This window comes from Pogonomyrmex barbatus, unplaced genomic scaffold (assembly GCF_055798465.1).
Source record: "Pogonomyrmex barbatus isolate J1 unplaced genomic scaffold, ASM5579846v1 scaffold2, whole genome shotgun sequence".
NCBI classification, from domain to species: Eukaryota; Metazoa; Arthropoda; class Insecta; order Hymenoptera; family Formicidae; genus Pogonomyrmex; species Pogonomyrmex barbatus.
Genome location: NW_028297116.1, coordinates 23,808,975 through 23,830,388, shown reverse-complemented (window position 1 = coordinate 23,830,388; position 21,414 = coordinate 23,808,975). Strand labels below are relative to the sequence as shown.

The following is a 21,414-nucleotide window of genomic DNA, read 5'->3' as shown; positions in this document are numbered from 1 at the left end:
CATTTGATCGCGTATACGGTGTTTATTTCGATAAAAACAGTGGTGCGATGCTTGGTGACAAGAAATTTGACATTGACAAAAATGACTCCATAATCATAGACAATGTGAGATATAATGGTACACCAGGATTGTATGAATTGATCTTCAAGAGACTTCCCGATGACGCAGTTTTTACCGAGGATGACAAACAAACATATAATATTGTTAACAACAAATGCTCATAGACGTGGTCATAGTGCCCATAATCCCATCAAGGGCAATAGGGCATCCAAGTATATTAACATCATCGCTCCGCTCGTTTCTACATATGGAAGTAGCGGTAAAAAGGGTGCAGGCGTGAGCAATATATCAACCGCCATGAAGTTAAACGATAACAAGATCGATTATATGCATTGGGACGATCCCAACGAGCTGGTGGATCGACTCCGATTGCTCGACGCTTCGCGCCGAGCTGGTAACAACGCTCACGACAACGAGATGTTGTCGATCATCGAGGAACTTCGCGAAGCAGGCATTATTATAAATTAATCGTGTATCGATGAAACGAACCAGTCGATTGACATTAGTGAGGAAAAACACAATTGTACAAAGTGTACTATATCGTATGTACACATAGTAAATATCGTCGAGATATGAGATCATCAAAATCCGATGGACGTGACAAAAAAAATGTTCCGAGAAACGACAACTCGTTAAGGAATTGCACGCTCCGGCGAGAAAAAATTTTCCACGAAGACGTGTCATAATTCGAGGATACGACGATCTGTGGCAGGCTGATATCGTCAAGGATGCGCTCCTACTCGAGGTTCAACAGAAGCCATCACTACGTACTCACGGTCATCGATACGCTGAGCAAGCACGCCTGGGCCGTACCGCTCAAAAGCAAGGCCAGAAGCGAGATGGCTAACGCTATCACTAAGATAATTTGAGAGAGCGGAAGATGTCCGAAAAACTTGCAAGCGGATATGGGGAAGGAGTTTTACAACGCCGATGTGCAGAAACTCTTGAAAAAACACAACGTTAATCATTATTCCACGTACGTACACGTTGTTGAAGACATCGATCATCGAACGATTCAATCGCTTAAGAACGACATGTGGAAGATGTTTACGCTCAATGGCACTTACAAGTGGGTCGACGCGTTAGCGCGTCTCGTGTCAAATTACAACGCGCGCAAGCATCGCACTATCGGCATGCGTTGACGTAACTCCCGCGATCGCCAAAAGACTCTTGGATACGGTATACAGCGCGATAAAGATCGCAGGTCCAGCAAAATTCAAAGTAGGCGAATCGGTACGCGTGAGCAAGTACAAGACAGTTTTCGAAAAAGGTTACACGCCAAATTGGACCACCGAGATGTTTAAGATCATTAAAGTGCAGCGTACTAATCCCGTAACTTATCTGCTCGAGGACTATCGCGGAAAATCGGTCGCTGGCGCGTTCTACGAGCACGAATTGCATCGCGCGACTCATCCGGACATGTATCTCGTGGAGAAAGTACTACGCAGGAAGGGAAACAAGGTTTACATCAAGTGGTTGAGATTCGATAGATCGCATAACTCATGGATAAACAAAAGCAGTGTGATTTAATTCATTTTTCTTATTTTTATAATGTATTAAAAAAATAAATATACAATGTATACATGTATACAAAGAGTTTTTATTATTTTTTTCTTCCATTACATTTTTTTAAACTATATATGTATGCAACTTACGAGAACATATGTAAAACTACATGTATTATAAACAATATATGTATTAAGCCGAGTATACATTAAATAAATCGAAGAGAGAATTAAAGCTAATTCCTCAGCAAGCAGGATCTTGGTTGCTATTATAAATTTTATATATAAAATAAATTTGAACAGTTAAATTTTATTGTAAAACTACATATAAAAACTACAAAAAATACATACATCTATACTACATATATAACAGTATCATATAAAACTACAAGAATACATACGTTCATACGTACATAGATATGATACATAGGTACGTACATACATACATACGTGCATATATGCATATATATAAACTGCATATACAAATATATAAAATATATGTACATTGTATAAACATGTATATTACAATGGAATCCGCCAATGTCCCGACGGTAACGTCTCCGTCGAATCTGGTACGATGTATCGTACTGACTCAGAGCGATTTTCGACTCGGACACCGTATATACTTGGTGTAACTTGGATCTTATACACGACTGGCGACGAGTCATTTCGATCTCTTCATTCAAGCACCGCGTATAATCGTCGAACGTTATTGTTCGCGTTACGACGTTATTCTTTACACCTTTCGCCTTTTTAATGTCTTTTCTGCCGTCCACCCTCACCGCGTACATCTTCGCTCTGAGTCCGACGAATTCTGTCATTATCGCACCGTTATTCTCATCCTTCATTAGACCGGGTACTTTTTTATTCACGAGAGGCATCCCATACGCTGGATAATCGCTGGATAATCGCTCGTATCGAATCTAGCAATATCGCGTTTCATCGTCTCGTCGCACTCGATGTGGTATACGAGACTGTCCGTGTCGGTGTACATTACATTACATTTCTCGCGATACAACGGTGACATGTATTCGTGGTGAAATTTGTACAAGCAGATTTTTCGATATGTCGAGTATACACATATCCACGTAAATCGGTTTGTCGAATTTCACCTCGAGTTTACGCAGTTCGACGGCGATTAAGTTTTCCGCAAAGACGCTGCGGCTATGAAAATTTGGTTTCGCGATCATTGCTTCCGCGCCATACCGTCTGTCCCATTTGGTCAAAAGTTTAACGTCGACGTGATTGCGCACATTTTCCATTGTTTTAGCGAATATCGCGTTGTTCATCAATTTGTACAAATTTTTTTCGAAATTGTTTTTTACACACGTTCTAAATTTCGTATTGAATTCGATGTAATCGCGGAGCCAGGCAGATTGAGCAAATTGTAATACGCGGTGTATCTTTGTGATACGAAGACCGTAGCGCGTACATTGCTGCAGGTTGCGGTAGTGGATAATATACCATACTTCTTATCGTATAGTGTCGCGAGAAGTTTATCCTGCCGCGTGCCGGGTGGTTTATCACGCGTCGGGCAGAAGAATAGGCCAGCGTGTTAGTCGTGCAGATGATGCGGATACTCGAAATCAATTTCGAGAATATAACCCGTGGGCGAATCCGGAGCGATCGCGCTCGCGTCAAAGTTCTCAATGTCTTCCATCCATCGAAATTCGGCATAGGGCAGCGGTTGACACATCGCCCATCCGTACAGATTATTTACGTCAAAGTACATAAGGTATGACGACGGTTTCGACGGATCATACGAACGCAAGTACTTATTATTGGCCTGCGCGTATTTGCCGGAACATTGACTGAGACCGCCGCGTATACCGCGCTCGATAAACATAACCATATCGATGTCGGTAAGCAACTCAAATTTTATGCGCGTATGTTTCAACATGGCGTCCCACGTGAAACCTGGCAATGTGTAATAATGCGCGGGATCGAGTCCATAACTCGCGACGCAACTTTCGCGGAAATTTTCGAAAACGTCGGCCAATAACAAGACATCGGTCTTGAGATATAGATCGCTGTATTCGCCGAGCGTTTGGATGGAGAACCGCTGTCAAACGTTCGCGGTGTGCGCGTAATCGTTCTCCGACACCGTGTCACCGGTCAACGAGCTATAGAACGATTAACGCGATGGTAAACGCGTGTCCTACAGCTTGTCCGCGCAATCCACATATTCGTAGGGAAAGACACCTTTACGCGTCAACAAATCAAAATTTTCGTTTGATAACGCGGAAAATTCGGAACGTAAAATTTTTAATTTTTCTTTTGTTAGAAAAGATGCTAATTTATTACCAAGGCTGGTATTTAAAAATTTGTACGAATCGATGAACCGCAGGCGTACGCAATTTCGCGAATCTGATTTCTCGGCGGTATTTTTAACGTGTTTTGTAAATGAAATATATTTTTCTTTTGTTATCGGCAGCACGTCGATCCTGCTTTCGAACGTCGTAGCTATTTTCATGATGATAAAGTGCGCGTCATAACCGGAAGTAATAAGTTGTGAAATACTATGGGAATGCAATATCTTTATAAATAATCTTTATAAATAATATCTTTATATTATAAATTGAGTGCACGGGACCACGGTAACGACCGATAAGATGGCAATGATCGCGTACCCGCGTGTCGTCCGACGCAAACGATTTCTCGCAAATATGACAATGCGTCGCGTTACGATATGCCTCCCACTGCTCTCTCGACAACGTTTCCATAGAGACATTCGCGGATAACAGAATTTTTACTTGATGCACCAAATCTTCGAGTTGCTGAACCACGCAACGCAGTTTTCGCCGCGACGAAATCGATATACCGATAACGTGTCGTCGTACGAACATCGCACGTAGTATCCGATGCTAAATACCTCATGCTGTTGGTAGATGTACGATGCGTCTTCCCTCTCTGCTGGTTCCGTTCGCCGTAGTACGCACTCCAAGTCCGCATAAACGATGAATGGAAATCCAGTTCCTTATTCGTGTGGTTCTTGAATTCGAGCCACTTGTCGTCCTCGCTCGGTAGTCGGATGGCGCAATTGTTTATTTTTTCGCAGTCCGTTGTATGTAACTGCAATTTTTCAGATGAACTGAAGTAATGTAGGCATCTGCACACGGAAAATATGATTTTTTAATAAACTTTTAATAAATTTTATAAGAGAAATAATAAAATTTGTTAAAATACATACCGGTCGCAAAAGTATTTTTTGCATTTCTTCTTGTTTATTTGCGAGCTCACGAGACGGGACAGGTCTTTGATGCATGCAAAATATCCCGCGTTGTCATCGCATGGATCCTGCACGTACAATAGATTTGCATGTTTCTCCATCTTCCTTGATGTCAGCCGTATCGGGAGAATCTCCTTTCCTCCCTCGAAGCTGTAAACATTAATGGAGATGTCATTGATTCGTTCAAACTTCTTTATTTGATCTAACGTCATCGGAAACGTAATGTCTTGCAAATTTAACACTGTCGTAAAGCGGATATGACAATTCTCGATTTGTATTCCTTTCAGCCGGTTGCAGAGCCGCGACCACCGATCATGCAAAACACGCATTGTCATTGGATCGTACATTGATCACCGCTCGCTTTAATATAATTTTCCGCGGTAATTCGATATAACATCCCGCGTGCATGGGATTATATTTGTTCACGTTTACAGTCAAATTTAGAATTCTCGTCTCATCAAAACAATTTTACATTTTTTTACTTTCTTTTTTTCTTTTTTCTATAGCTGCTTTAACTCGAAGCCAGTATATAAAGCGTTGTATTTCCGACATGTGAGATTGATGGGAATAGAACAACCATATATGATTATCCTCGCTTCTTGGAATTATCTCTGCTACTTTTTGCCGCGAGAGAGGTAATAATATATTGTATGCGTGTCCTCTATAATGATAATATGTGCACTCCTCCAGAATTATTTCCGCTCTCTCAGAAGGAGCGGAGAAACAGAGAGTCGAATTGTAGCGTCCCTTAACTCTTGGATGAGGAATCGGGAAACGGGGAGTTGGAGTATAGTGTCTCTTTATAAAACACCGCCACGTTCACTAGTAGATGAGAGATTGAGTCCCATAACGGAGAACTTGTTAATTCTTCTAATGATCTTTCCATATTGTTTTTTATATATCACATCACACTCTTCCACAGAGCACTTGCATATGACTCGTTCACAATGTCTTTTTTCAATTTGTGCAAATTGGGCACATGTTGCATGGCATTATCACACAGACGAACTGTTGGCAATTGGAGCAAAATCGGCTGTTTAGCGCATTGAGAGTATCTATCTCGTGCTTCCTAACGGAATACAATGCATACAATACTCTAATGTCAGTGTCTGCCAGACGAATCATGCATTCGGCACACAGAATTAGTGTACCACCCGTTGAATAATAAAATTGTATTGAACAATACTTTTTATTATTATACAACGCAAAGAGTTCCGAACGGGTAACAATTTTTTCTGCGTAATCCGCCTGTTTCCCCCCCCCCTTCTCCATGACATCATGTCCGCCCTGACCACACGCAATTTTTTTATATCATCTTCGCCGCCCGTTATCCATTTTGTTTATATCGCCTTGCTATCTTATCCTATTTGTTTATCTCGTTTCGTCTTTCTTCATCACCCCCCCACTCCTACCATTTCCCCTCCCTTGTCCCCCCGCGCCCACTGTTCCCCTCCGCACACCCGCACCCCTCTCAACTGCTTCTGAGTTAGAACCCGCCTAGTATACCTACTATACTCGATTTTTTTGAAGACGTAGGCAAAGAGCCTAACATTTTGAAAAGCATGACTATGAGTCGACAAAAATGTACGAATATAATTACGAACGTTTTATGTCCAGTTGAGACGGATCATGTGATAAAAAATATTCAAAATACAAAATTTTCTATTTTTATAGATGAATCAACAGATATTTCTAATGAAAAATGGATGACATTTCACGTTCGATACGTTCATATTGTAACATTAGAAATTAATTCGCAACTAGTAAATTGATATCGATTGATATTAATTGATATCGATGCAATAGATTGCAGCGCGGAAAAATTGTTTAATGCATTTAAATATAAAATGTGGAAATTACAAATACCTTTTTCAAATATTGTTCCCTTGTCATGCGACAATGCATCCGTTATGGTCGGAAATTATCATTTATCTTTCAACAAAAAATTGGAAGAGATGTGCAATAATGTTGACATTATCATGTCTATACCATTCTGCTTCATTAGCTTCGCATACCGCGTGTGCTAAGATACCTCAAGCTTGTGAGGAATTCTTGAAAAGAATTACAAGCTATATAAGTAGTCCCAAGCGATGGTCTATTTTCACCGAATTAAGTGAATGTTTTGAAGAAAGGACTCACAAAATTGTAAAGTTATGTAATACACGATGGCTTTCTCACGACGCGTGTATCGACAGACTTCTTCAATCTTGGAATACGATACAACATTTTTTTAATTAAATAATCGTGAGCGAGAGAGGTACATCTGCAGAAAATTTGTTGCGTGTCATGCAGAATGTAGATACAAAAGCATATTTGCTGTCCTTAAAATATATTTTAAATATTACATTTTTTAAATGTATTTAATGTATTTTTTCAAGCTGAGGAAACAAGGATACATCTGTTACAGTCAAAATCAATTGATTTTTTAAAAGAAATTTGTACAAATTTTATAAAACTAGAAATTCTAAAACATTTACCAAATATAACATTGTAAGACAGAAAATCATAAATCTTTAAATGATATTTTTTTAGGATCGGAGTGCGAAGAATATCTTCATCAATTGATAGAGGATGGACACGCAAACATGTAACTGTTCGAGAGAACTGTTTGCGATTTTACATAACTGCAGCCGAAGAAATTTTCAAAAGATTACCAGTAAGTGATACATTTTTATCAAAATTACAAATTCTTTTACCACATACATCTTTATTGAGCACTAATAGGGAAACATCGTTTCATGATCTTTCTTTTATTGCAAGAATGGATAGTTTTGACGAAAACGATTTAAAGAAAGAATGGTTTGCCTTAAATTCAGATCTTTCAGTAACAGAGAAACAAGATTTGTTAAAATTAAATTTTGATAATATGTGGACGGAGATTTTACAAAGACAATTTAAATAATGAAACCAAATATCCCAATTTAAGATCCCTCTTGAATTCTATTAAAGCATTCCCAAATTCAAATGCAGCTCCGAAAAGAATATTTTCCCTCTTAACAGATGTTAAAACAAAAAAACGAAACAGATTATCATCGACTACTGTAAATGCCGTTTGTGTATTGAAGTCAGCATTAAAAGTAAGAAACGAAACTGCTTTAAACATGAAGCTCGATGAAAAGCATTTATCTTTTATGTCGACAGATAAATTATATGTTACTTCTTCGATAAAGCAAAAGAAAAATTTTCAGCTACATGCTGCAGACGATATTGTTGGTCCATCTTCGTCTAATATGCAACAATAATATGCAAAAAGGATAATTGCTTGTGTTTCATCAAATGCATTAAAGCATTAAGTTAAATAAATAATAATAATAATAGTAAATAATAGACAATAATAGGCAATAAGTTTAAATAAATAATATACAATATCTATAAAGAACATCGCATCTGCACAAGACTTTATCTTGTTTTAATGTGCACATATTATACTTACTTGTTATAAAGATAAATGTGTAAAAAATATAATAAAAAATAAAATTAAAAAATATAAAAAATACAAAAAAATACAAAAAACACAAAAATACAAAAAAATATAATAAAATTTTTTATTTTTCTAATTTTTCTATCTTCTATTATATCTATTCTTTATTATTTTCTAATTACAGATATAACTCTTTCTAATAACATATATAATTTCTAATAACAAATATAATTTTTTTTTAATATAACGAACATTGTATGTCAATGTTATTGATATAATGCTTACAACTATTACTAAGCGCTAAAGTGAACGTAGCTTATATCGTAAAGCGCGACCATCGTTTCGATGGTCAGAAGTCATAATCGCCGAATGAGCAGGCTAATTGTGAAAATAAAGAGCGAAAGAGTCAGGACTAGGTTTGCTTGCCTCGTTTATTATCCGACGCCGGCCGAACTTCCGAACTCTCACGAACATGCTTTCTCCTTGTGTGCGGCATCCCCTCCCTGACTCTCTCGTAACTCTCGTCTTGAAATTAGCATCACTGGTTATACGGCGAGCGAACACGAAGAGCGCGAAGTCCTGTTACCCCCGTACGTGTAGTTCAAGAAGCCGTACGCGATATCCGCGATAGCGTGCGTCGAAATTTAGAAACACGACACTCGGATGAGAGCTTACCTGAGCCGGTGCTCCATCCACATAGTTATCGAATGAGTATTTCCATTCAATGACATAGACGAGAGCCTAATATCCGAACACAGACTCCCGGAACGAGACGTTCTGAAGGAAACGAGAGCCAAAATTCACAACGGAGAGAGTTCTCTAATATTTTACGACGATAGCGTTTTCGATTCGAAAGAATATTACACGGCTCCGCGCAACCTTGAGCATAGAAACATGGCGGAATAACAATTACACTTCGTGGCGAGGAAACTAAGAAACCAGAAATAACCCGCGCAGAAGTAGACGCGGAGATAGAATGTCTTAGAGCTTCGGTAGGCTCCTCGCGCAGAAGGATAGAGCAATCAAAACCGAACAATGAATCAATATTAGACGTGTTGCTAGAAGGAATTCGCGCGCTACAAGAACGAATGGATCGATTAGAAATTACGATTTTCGATCATAACCGAATTGCACAAGTGCCTAATGAACAACCCCGTGACGAACCGTTAGAAATAACTTACGGACGAATACTCGAAGATATACAAAATCGACCCGAGACCGTAGCAGGATATCTACGATTAAAAGAAGCTCGCGATATGATTTCGGAATTCGATGGAATCTCTCATAAGTTGCCGGAATTCTTGAGTGCCACATCATACGCTATGAAAAATACGAATCCGATAGAACGCTATTAGAAGCGATACTATGCACTAAACTAAAAGGCAGATGACTGATTTTCAAACGCGAGATGTACGCGACTTTGTTCAGTTGAAAAGAGAGTTAGAAGTTTGCTATCTTAGCAAGAAAAGTACCACACACTTGCAACTGGAGTCGAGTAGAAGTCTAAAGCAAAAAAACGGAGAATCGGCAAGAGCGTTCGAATTGCGTACAGACAAACTAACTATGGAGCTATACGAGTCCATGATGGAAGGTCAGGAAATAATACAATAGAAAATAAACGAGCGATTTTGGAAACCATACAGCAGCAGGCTTTATGCAATTTTCAACTCGGATTACTAGACGATATAAAGCTATTGGTACGATCACAACATTATACAACGCTGCAAGATGCCATCACTGGTACGAGTGCGGAGGATTTAAAGGACCAATGGAAAATTTTGAGCGAATACAGTACGCACACCCGCGCGAAAATAAATTACCGCAATGCCAAAGATGCGGAAAAATCGGACATGTCGGATGGAATTATCGAACTAGTAGATACACGAACCGATTTTCTTTACCCAAAGTCAAAAAATCCATCGGCGTAAACGCGATAGAAAAATATTGCGTAAATTGTAAAAAGATGGGACACGATAAAAAGGAATGCTGGTCAAAACTCAATAGACCAGAGAGAAAACAAGTAAGATCGAGACAAGACAACCGAGACAAGAGAAAGAAGCAAGAAGACAAGTAAATACTATGATCAGAGCAAAGGAAAAATGTGCAAAGAAGACGCAGAATTGTCATTCAGTAGCGAAGAAGAAGAAGAGAAAAGCAGGAAGATAAGGATAACGCGAACCGCGCGAGAGCATCAAATAGCTCAGATAACCAGCAAGGCAAGAGTCGCTACTCTGGATCTGCTAACCTTGTCAATAAAGGAAATAAAAAAAGAAAAAATGAATTTCTTATTGGGTACGGGTGCTATCCTAACACTTGTTAAAGTGGGAACCTTAAAAGGGAATACACCAGTACGAGAGGAACAAATAGCTTTCACCGGCGTAACAGGACACAAAGTTCTCGGCAAGATTCGAGCTACGATCATCCTCGGAAATGAGGAAATAAAACACACCGGAGGCATATCGGGGACTTGAGCCATGCTTGATGCAATCTCTCCTGTCGTGCTCCAGGAGGATTATTTGTATATTTGCCAATGGCGTTGGAGGGTGTCGCCGCTGCAGTCCGACCTGCATCCATCGAATGAGAGACCAACATCGCTCTGGAGTACCGGTCGTGGGGATTCGAAAGAATACATGTATATATATATATTGTAATATATATATATATATATATATATATATATGTATCATTATATATATATATATATATATGTGTATCATTGTATTGTTGACGTGTTATTCTAAACACGTTATTTGCGATAAATATCATCACATGCTTCGGTAGTCGAAAGGATAAGATGCCTGCCCGGTAAGCAGGAGATCCAGGTTCGATTCCTGGCTGAGGTGGTATTTTTTCGCAAAATAATTACGAGTTTTCACGACTGGTTCGTGGTCAGGCCCCGCCGTGACGCACACCCTCCCTTCTTATTTGGTGGAGGATATGTATGTGGTGAAAGATGACTTCCCGATCACTTACGAAGGAATTCTCGGCATAGATTTCTTAAAGAAACACCGAGCAAATGCGATCATGCAAAGGAAATATTGCAAATAGGCAGAGTAAATCTAAATTGCGTTTTCACTAGAAATATATTCTAACGCCTCCCAGTGAAACCATTGTGCAAACTGTTACTAGTCAAAATCAGATTGGAATAGTGAAACCTGAAGAAACGGAACCAGGAGTATTTATTGATAGTTATCTAATAGAACCCGATGATTATATCTGTCCAATAAGTATAATTAATACAACTACCAAAACTATTAAAATTATGACGCCGAGTGTAACGTTAAACGCCGTGCAGCTGGGTGATGTCGCGAAGATGCTTACGTTACACGAGAACGACGGCCGTACTGTACAGTTACGGCAGAAATGTTTACAAAAATTGTTACAAACAGAACATCTAAATCATGAGGGAAAAAAGGCATTAACGCAGATATGCTTTGACTTCTGCGACATAGTTCACGTAGAGAATGATCCACTGACTTACACTACGACAATAGCACATGAAATAAATACACGTAGCGATAGCGCGCCTGTAAATGTGTGACCTTATAGATTGCCGGAGAAACATAAAACAGAAGTAAATCGGCAGGTTGAAAAGATGTTAGATGACGGAATGATACGTCACAGTACGAATCAATAGAATGCGCCATTGCTAGTAGTACCCAAAAAGGTGGATGCATCTGAGAAACAAAAACTACGCATCGTAATGGATTTTCGAAAATTAAACGATCTAACAATCGGAGATTCTTTTTCTTTCTTTTCCATTACTAAATATAACAGACATCCTAAATCAGCTGGGAAATGCAAAGTATTTTTCAACGTTAGACCTCACATCCGGATATCATCCAATTCCTGTGAAGGAAGAATATAAAAATAAAACGGCTTTTTCTACACCGTATGGACACTATGAATTTAATAGAATGCCGTTCGGACTTAAAAACGCGACCGCGACATTCCAACGGCTAATGAACTCGGTGGTAACCGGAATTCAAGGAGTCAGATGTTTAATTTATCTTGACGATATAGTAATATATGGCGACATTGAACAAACACAATAAATAACTAACTGAAGTAATGCAACGACTGAGAGACCATAATCTCAAGTTCAGCCGGATAAATGCGAGTTTCTCAGAAAAGAAGTTACTTATCTAGAACATATTATTACGGAAAATGGGATACAACCTGATTCCCGTAAATTGCAAGCGGTAGAGAAATTTCCGACACCAAAAAATGTGAAAGATATACAGTCATTTTTTAGGACTGGCTGGATACTATCGAAAATTCATTCAAGACTTTTCGAAAATTGCCAAACTTCTAACAAAACTAACTAAAAAAGAAGGAAAAATTTAATTGGAGTATTGAGCAACAATACATTTTCCAGACTAAAAGAAAAATTAATTACGGCATCAATATTAAATTACTCAGATTTTACTAAAGAATTTTTTGTGACCACCGACGCGTCCGATTATGCCATCGGAGCAATATTATCCCAAGGGCGGATAAGCCAGGATCATCCAATAGCTTATGCCAGCAGAGTATTAAATAAAGCAAAACGAAATTATAATACGACTGAGAAAGAGCTTCTAGCGATAGTATGGGGAGTTAAATATTTCCGACCGTTTATACGGAACGAAATTTAAAATAATCATCGATCATCGACCATTAGTTTGGCTATTCAGTGTTACAAATCCTGGATCTAGATTGATACGATGGAGACTCAAGCTAGAAGAATAGGATTATGAAATTATTCACAAGGCAGGCAAAGGAAATACGCGGATGTATTAAGTAGAAATCCGATCACTCTTGACTCACAGTTAAACACCGTCGCACACAACGAAGAGAGAAACGATGGCGATGAAAGAGAGGAAGAAATAAAACGAAAATACACTGCAGAAGAAAAACGACAAATATTTTATGAATATCATGATGCGCCGACAGGATAGCATCAAGGAGTCGCACGAACTCTGAACTGAATTAAACTATTACATAATTGGCGCGGTATAACGCGCGACGTGAAGGATTATATTAATAAATGCGAACTCTGTCAGAAAAATAAATTAAACCAAAAAACCAAACTGCCAATGGTCATTATCGATACCTTTATGTAACTGAATATATCCTAAAATTTTTCGCTCCAATAATGTTAAAAAAGCCACCCCAACTAAAATATTTAATAATATAATTAAAATACCAATAAAATTTAAATACATATAATAAAAAAATCTTATAATTATTACTTATATAAATAACATTTATATATATTTAAATTCTAAATTTAAAGCACTAAATCTGCCAAAGTAATTACACTTATATATTATTTTTTTTTGCTATTTCAATTAAATTATTTAAAAAATAAAGTCCTTTCGTACAATTATAATTAAAATTTTCTATAGATAGAAACCGATCTAGCTCACGCCGATCTAAACTCAAATCATGTAAGATTTTAAAAGTCGAACAGACTTAAATATTAAACTTCTGCATTTAATTTTTATCTTAATTCAACATCGAGGTCGCAAACACTTTTATTAATATGAACTCTCCAAAAATATTACGCTTATATTATCCCTGAGGTAATTAATTCTACTAAAATAAAAAAACCATTCTACATAAATCTATAAATTAATATCATCTTATCTATATAGTTTAATTAATATAATAATCCTCCCAACTAAATTAAAATATTTATTTTATATGTAAACAAACTCATAAATAAAAATTTTAATAAAATTCTACAGGGTCTTCTCGTCCCATAAACTCATCTAAACTTTTTAATTTAATCATAAAATTCTAATCATCAATTTGAGACAGTAAAGATTTCATCAACTCTTTCATCCCAGCTTTCAATTAAAAAACTACTGATTATGCTACCTTTGCACAGTCAATTTACTGTAGCCATTTAAAAATAAATTTCATAGGGCAGAGCCGACCTTAAATTATATTCAAAAGGCCATGTTTTTATTAAACATGTGAACCTATTAAATTTGTCGAGTTCCTTAAATTAACTTATCAGATAATTCCAACTCTATTCCTTAATAATAATGACACAAAAACATCATTTACAATCTATACTTATATTAACATTTTATTACTATTTTAATAATTATAATAATTTCTTCTTTAATTAATTAAAATAAATATTTAAATATTATAACCTTTTATTATATAAATAAATTATTACATTTTTATCAAAAAATTCAAATCTTATAAATATTTCTTAATATAAATTTTCCTTTAAACAATTTTAATTAAATTCGTAGTTCATCCCACAAATTATAAATCCAGCTATAAAATTATCTATATTCAAATAAAATAATTTTTTTAAACAAAATAACCACTTAATTTATAAAAATAATAAAACAAACTTAAAACTTATTTCAATTTATCTTATCCATCAATACAAACCAAATCTGTCATCTTATATTTACATAAACACAACTAAATAAAAATTAAATTTAATCAAAAAGAACTAGATATCTTTAAAATTGACTAAAATCTCTTCTCTAAAAAGTTATTAATAATAATTATTTCACATTAACTATCATATCCTTTCTAGCTCTTTTAAATTCGAGAATATTTTTATAAATAATAAAAATATAAATTATTAATCCCTGATACAAAAGGTAAAATAAATAAAATTATCTTTATTGCATTAAAATATTTTCATTTACATTACTTACCTTTATAATTAAAAAAATTACTTCTTCACTCTACTACAACTTATTCCAAAAAATATAATTTTATTTACTTACAATTCGTAAACACAACCTTAAAATAATTAATTTTTAAATTTAGAATAAAAAATTTAATCCCTTGAAATTTTTCAACATTCAAATAACACTTTTCTTCCAATGAAATTTTATCTAAATACATTTTCCAATATATTTACTATGTTACGACTTCTCTCACTCATATATTCATGAGAATGACGGGCAATTTGTACACATTATAAATCACTTATCAATTAATAAAATTATATTAATTTACAATTAAATTCTTCTTCAATTAATTATTAAAAACTAATATTCGCATAATACATTAAACTGTAACTCATTTTAAGTCCTATCCAAACTACATTTTGATTTAAATTAAAATCTTATACCAAAATTTTTTAATTATTAATCTAATAATATAATTTTTAAACAACAATTTTTAAACAATATATAAATTTATAAATGGGTTCATCCTCTCGTGGATTATCAATTTATACAACAAGTTCCTCTAATTAATTATAATACCGCCAAATTTATTAATTTTAATGATTAAACATTTAATCACCAGTTCTATAATTTTTAGTTTAAATAATAGGGTATCTAATCCTAGTTTTTCGACAAATTTTCCATTAAATAAATTATATTTAAAAAATTTACTTCATTAACTTAAATTAATTATTTCACCAAATAAATTAAAATTAAAAATAAATTAATCAATTAAATGTACATACTCCTACATACACAATCTTTATTTAACAAAACTAAACCAATTTATTCAAAATAATAGTATAACCGCAATTGCTGGCACTACTTTTATTACCTTTATCATTAAAAATTGCTAACATTAATTTCTTAATAACTCCTCAAATTAAATATAAATTTATAAATTAAAATAATTATTATTTAAATAATATATTTTATCTTAAATTCTTAAAAAACTTTATATATTTTTTCATTCATAAAATAAACTCACTAAACATAAATTAAATTTTTTTTAAAATTTTTATATAAATAATTTTTAGCATCTTCACTTTTAAAATTTAATATAATATATTCAATTAACTTAAATATAATATAAATTTTAATATATTAATTTTATAATAATCTTATAAATCATTTTATTGTAAATAAAATATTTTATTTAAACTAAATTAATTAAAATTTAAATGAATATATATATTAAATTAAATATATATTATGTTACATTAATAAAAAAAAACAATAAAGATATAATTATATTATATATAAATAATATATTTATATATATATAAATATTTTATATATTATATAAAAATAATTGATCTTAAATTTACTAAATTTTCTAAATCAATTTTAATGAAATTGTTGTTTTGAAAAGTCGTTTCATTATTTCTACAAGAAACATGATAAAAAAATGGCCCAAACTTTTAATCTTATAAAATCTTAGAAAAGAAATTTTGCAAAAGTTGAAAAAAGGTGTTATCAATTTAAAATTAATGTCAATGTGTAGTTGCCAAAAAAATTTTATTGAATTATTGTACTTGTGTTTATATAAAAATAAAATATAAGAAAAAATCTGAGTGTGTAAGAAATCTGTGTAAGAAAAAAAAACGACGTACAAAAACTTGACGCGCTCGGTTCGCATTAAAATTACTTTTAATAATAACATTGAATTATGACAGACAAATAGTTTTAATATTTATTAATAAATTTTTTATATTTTATATTTAAATTTTTATTAATATTAATTTTATTAATATTAATAAATATTAATTAATAAACTTTTTTTAATATTATATGTTTACATATAATGTTAAAATGTAAAGAAAATTATATAAATAAAAATTATATAAAAAATTTTGTTTATAAATATTTTTAAAAGTAATATTTACATTATTAATGTAAAAAGATAAACAGTAAGAGCGCAATATAATACAGTAAGTGTGTATGTACATGTTTTAATGACCCGGGCGCACCAAGTTTTTGTACGTCATTTTTTTTCTTACACATCAGATTTTCTTTTATATTTTATTTTTATATAAACACAAATACAATAATTCAATAAAATTTTTTTGGCAACTACAAATTGACATGAATTTTGGAGTGGTAACATCTTTTTTCAATTTTTGCAAAATTTCTTTTCTACTTTGTTTGAAATTGCTATAAGTAAATCGCGCCTGAAAGCGAAACGCGGAACACGATAAGCGCACGTGACAATCCGCGGCGATCGACCTAAATCATTCGATCGATGGCGCCAGGTAGTCCATCGATATCTATCACGCGGAAGTAATTATGCTTATCAGGCATCCATTAAGGACGGCGTTGTTTCGCAATCGACGCAACATATGTGTGTGTGCTATCGATTGACCGAAAATGATTCGTCGTGTCAATCGCTAATAGAACGAAATTGATCGGATGATCCCGCAAGTTTCTCGAAAAATTCTCGTAAAATTCTCTGCGAGTCGACCATAATTCTTGCTACTGGAAAGTATACCGTGCTCGTGTCGTCAAGTGCTCTTGTCGTTTTCTATCGCTCTTGTCGTACTCGTAAGTTCAGCTCGTATCGTAAGTTAGATTTGTCATATCATTCGTCTCGTAATAACGTTACGTAAATCGTCGTTGTGAGAGACTTTTCGGCGAAGCATTTTGAATCGAATCCCTAGTTCACATTCTCTCTCGTCACATCGAGATTCTAGGGCCTTGAATTCGACAAGGATATTTACTGCGATCATTCTCAAAGAGCGAATTCTCAGTGACAAGTACGCGTGTCTCAGCTTGACGAAGCAGCACGTCGTCATTCGCTAAGTTTGATCAAGATGAAAGAGCTTGCGACCATTCTCTTATTACGCTGCGGACATTTTCCAATCACGTGACCGCGCAATTCGTGCGAACTATTCAATGTGCATGCAATCTGCCTAGCGAACATCTGTTCTATTTGATCAACGTGTACGCCACCGTCAGACTCAATATTCTGTATATTTCACTGGCAACTGACTTATTAAATTAATGTGATTTGTCTCAAGAATTCTCATCATTCTACCCATCGGATCCTCAGTCGAGTGTCGTTCCAACGAACGGCGTCTCAATTCCACATATACTTTATAAGATTAAAAGTTTGGGCCATTTTTTTATATCATGTTTCTTGTAGAAATAATGAAACGACTTTTCAAATAAAAATGAACTATAAAATAAAATGTATTTCACTGTAAAATCCTTTTTATTTTATTAAATTAGAAGTTGGCGCCAATTCTTGATATCACATATTTTGTATCAATATAAAATTTATTATTAAAAAGATTTGTGTAGATGAAAATTTTTGTATAAAATTTTTTTTTTTACATAAATAAGAAAAGGAGCGCGTAAACTTGACCTTATTTTTTATCATTTTTAAAAGGTAATTTTGTTAGGATATCACTCATTCTTTTAGTAACTAATAATGTCTATTATTTAACAGATTTGAAACATTTTTATACTTTATATATATTAGAAAGAACATACAATCAGTAATTATTTTTTAATAATCTTTTGTAAAAAATATATACATTTTTTGCTCCTCTAGGTGCATTTTTTTCTTATTAATTTGCGCATCATCAATGTCTATCCTTCCATTAGATGTTTCATCTCTACATGTATTTGTATAATGACTATCTTCAATAGATAATTTATGATGAAAAATGGTATTCATTACCTTATAAAATTGTCCCCCTACTGATATTGTAGTTGGTATTGCACGCGTTGGTATTGCATTAAATTGATCTATTTTTATTAATTTACCATTTTATTTTGAAAATAATTTCATATAAATGATATTTCGTCAACGTTAATTTATTTTTAAATGTATCTTTCCCTGTATAATTTTTACATATGTCATGAGGATACCACCTCGAAAAAGTAATATTTAATAAGTCATTAAAATCGTAATTAGTTTTTCTTTAAATTAGTAATGGGAATTGAAATAAGTATTATCATTAGTAATAATAATTGTATTATCACAAGTTTTGAATTGTGCTGGAAATGATTTTTTTCATTTTTTTCTTTACATCATTTATCAACCGTTTGTTTACCTCTCGAACTTTTATATACGTGCGAGTTTTTACCGCTACATTTATCAGAACTGCTGTTACAACTACTCACTATACAATACTGCACCATTTTATAGTATTAGGCTGATGGCAGAGAACGAGACGTAGCATTTACGTTTACCGTAAACGTAGACGTAGGTTAAAGCAGAGAAAAACGTATACATAAGAGATTACACGTATACGTGAAAAGTTATTGGATATGTTTACAGTAAACGTAAGCGCTTATGTCTCATTCTCTGCCATCAGCCTTACACAAATTTTCCGAATGTCTCGCGAATAAAAGTAACATTTGTCCACGTGTAACGGAGTAGTGTGTACACACGGAACCCGATAGAAAAAGAAACCGCTCGAAGAAAGTGCGTGAAACAAGGACAGTAGATCCAGCATATCAATTTGATAACGCTAAACTATTTTTACTTTTCACAGTTGGTAACTATACGTGTAATAATAATAATGAAAGGTAAAAAATAATTAAGAGGATAATTTTTGTATTTTTTCTTTTACAAAAAATAAGTTAGTTAAAGTCAAAAAGTCAAAAAGTTAAGTTTGAAGATAAATTGGAATTGAAAAGAAAATTGCCCATATATAATTATTTATATTTATGACTAAAAATATGTGTGTGTGTGTGTGTGTGTGTGTGTGTGTGTGTGTGTGTGTGTGTGTGTGTGTGTGTGTGTGTGCGTGCGTGCGTGCGTGCGTGCATGCGTGCGTGCGTGCGTGCATGCGTGCGTATGTATGACATAATCTTAAAATATATTCCAGATAACACTTGATGATGTTTAAAAAATTCAATGTCTAAAACATTTTTCCTTTCTCTTATATAGCACTAAATTTCTCTTATATAGCACTAAACTAAAGTAATCTACATTGAAGTCAACAGCAATGTCAAGAAAATGACATGTAGATATATGTAATGTATATGTATTCGCATGAATGTGTCCGAACACAGTGTATTAAACAAAAATCCATTTCGCTAGATCGAAAAAATTACTCGTACACTTTCTGTGAAAATGCCTTTATAAGATGCCTTTTAGACTCGCGTCTAATTTGGAATATTCTAATAAAAGGAAAGAGCAAATGCTGCATTTACTTATATTTTTGGCGATGAAAGGCTTCTCTCTATAAAAACACGCACCTCGACATTTGACAATCCACTGATGAAGTGATCGAGCGATACACGTGATCAGCCAATGATGCTGACGCGCGAGAAACTTGGCAACCACGCACACTGAAAAAAAATCATGTGCGCTTAGTGTCTTCGCTTCGGCTGCCCGATAGATGAACGATCTTCTGTCTCATTTCTTCCAATTGCATAATGATTCGAATCTCTCTTGTTGTATCATATATCTATTATAACAATGTTTTATATATAACAACAATAATATTCGTAGCAAATTAAATAAAGATTAAATAAAGATATGTAATATAAAAAAATAAAGGTATGTAATATAAAAATCGAAAATATGTTCAACAACCGAAAGGGACACGGATAATTCCCTCAGCAGGATCTTAGATATCTAACAATTTTTTCTCAAAAATGTTACTCGAATTATCTTTAATATTAATGACAGTCTTTGGAATTACCAATACGTTGTTTTTTATATAAACGCTATTTCACGTGTATTTTTCTTTAAAATAATTATTTTTTTTCTTGCATTTAGAATATTTACTATTCCGGTTGTGCAAATCACAATTAATGTTTAACAGAAAAACCCGGATATTTTATGATATTGATTAAAGCTACGTGATATCACGTATAGATAGCAACTTATTGCAAAAGGTTGGTTTTGCTAACAATACGAAGTTTTACAAGGATGTAGTGAGACATCTTACTTCCAACATACTGCAACATACGCTGCATCTAGATTTTATTCAATCCTTTTGTCAGGAACTATAAAAAAAATATTAATTTCCATTTTATGCAAAGAACATATAATTTCGAATTTATGTATTCCTATATGTATATAAATATTTAAATTTTTCAATATTAGTCAATCTTTATCTTAAATCAAGTATACTATACAAATCTTAAAAAGAAATTGCAGCGGTATTTTATGTAAAAAACTGCAATAAGGCAAATTGTTCGATGCAGATAAAAAATTTGTTGGGATAAAAATAAATTATTATATCAATTGCTATTTAGATTATCATGGCAAGTTTTAGGAATGTTTATTTTAAAAAACCCAAGATACTCACTATTCCAATAGCTGTTGTATGCTGTACAAGCGAGAAGTTTCATTTCATCTCCCAGATTGGAATTTATTCGAACCAACGAATCAATTCACAGCTGCAATCGAAACGATATGTTGCCAATCTGTCAACAAGGAAATAATGTACATTAATGAAATATACAAATAATATATTAAACGAATATAAAAACATAATATGCTCACATTAGAAAATTGAAATTATGAAATTTATCAAATTTGTC

General features: G+C 33.8%; 1 protein-coding gene and 1 pseudogene across 3 annotated transcripts; one reads left to right on the top strand and one right to left on the bottom strand.

The window, feature by feature from the left end:
- Positions 1 to 794: 794 nt before the first annotated feature.
- LOC148936793 (uncharacterized) lies at positions 795 to 20,409 on the bottom strand. 3 transcript variants are annotated; one of them, XM_089077331.1, is made up of 3 exons: positions 20,119 to 20,409; positions 4,756 to 4,944; positions 795 to 4,674 (listed from the first exon to the last, which is right to left on the bottom strand). In XM_089077331.1, the coding sequence occupies exons 1-3, from the start codon at positions 20,124 to 20,126 to the stop codon at positions 4,248 to 4,250; spliced, it is 624 nt and encodes a 207-aa protein (XP_088933457.1). In that variant the 5' UTR covers positions 20,127 to 20,409; the 3' UTR covers positions 795 to 4,247. The 3 variants fall into 3 exon arrangements, with proteins under 3 accessions (XP_088933457.1, XP_088933459.1, XP_088933456.1); XM_089077333.1 differs by having other exon boundaries at positions 796 to 4,674; positions 20,074 to 20,409; XM_089077330.1 differs by lacking the exon at positions 20,119 to 20,409 and having other exon boundaries at positions 796 to 4,674; positions 4,756 to 6,504.
- LOC148936794 (uncharacterized) lies at positions 7,556 to 12,993 on the top strand (annotated as a pseudogene).
- Positions 20,410 to 21,414: the final 1,005 nt, after the last annotated feature.

Excerpts from the sequence above, each read along its gene's own strand:
- LOC148936793 (XM_089077330.1), bottom strand. The coding sequence starts at position 5,141 with ATGTACGATCCAATGACAATGCGTGTTTTGCATGATCGGTGGTCGCGG. Across the intron at positions 4,675-4,755 it reads AAAAAATACTTTTGCGACCG|ATGCCTACATTACTTCAGTT; the intron begins GTATGTATTTTA and ends TTCCGTGTGCAG.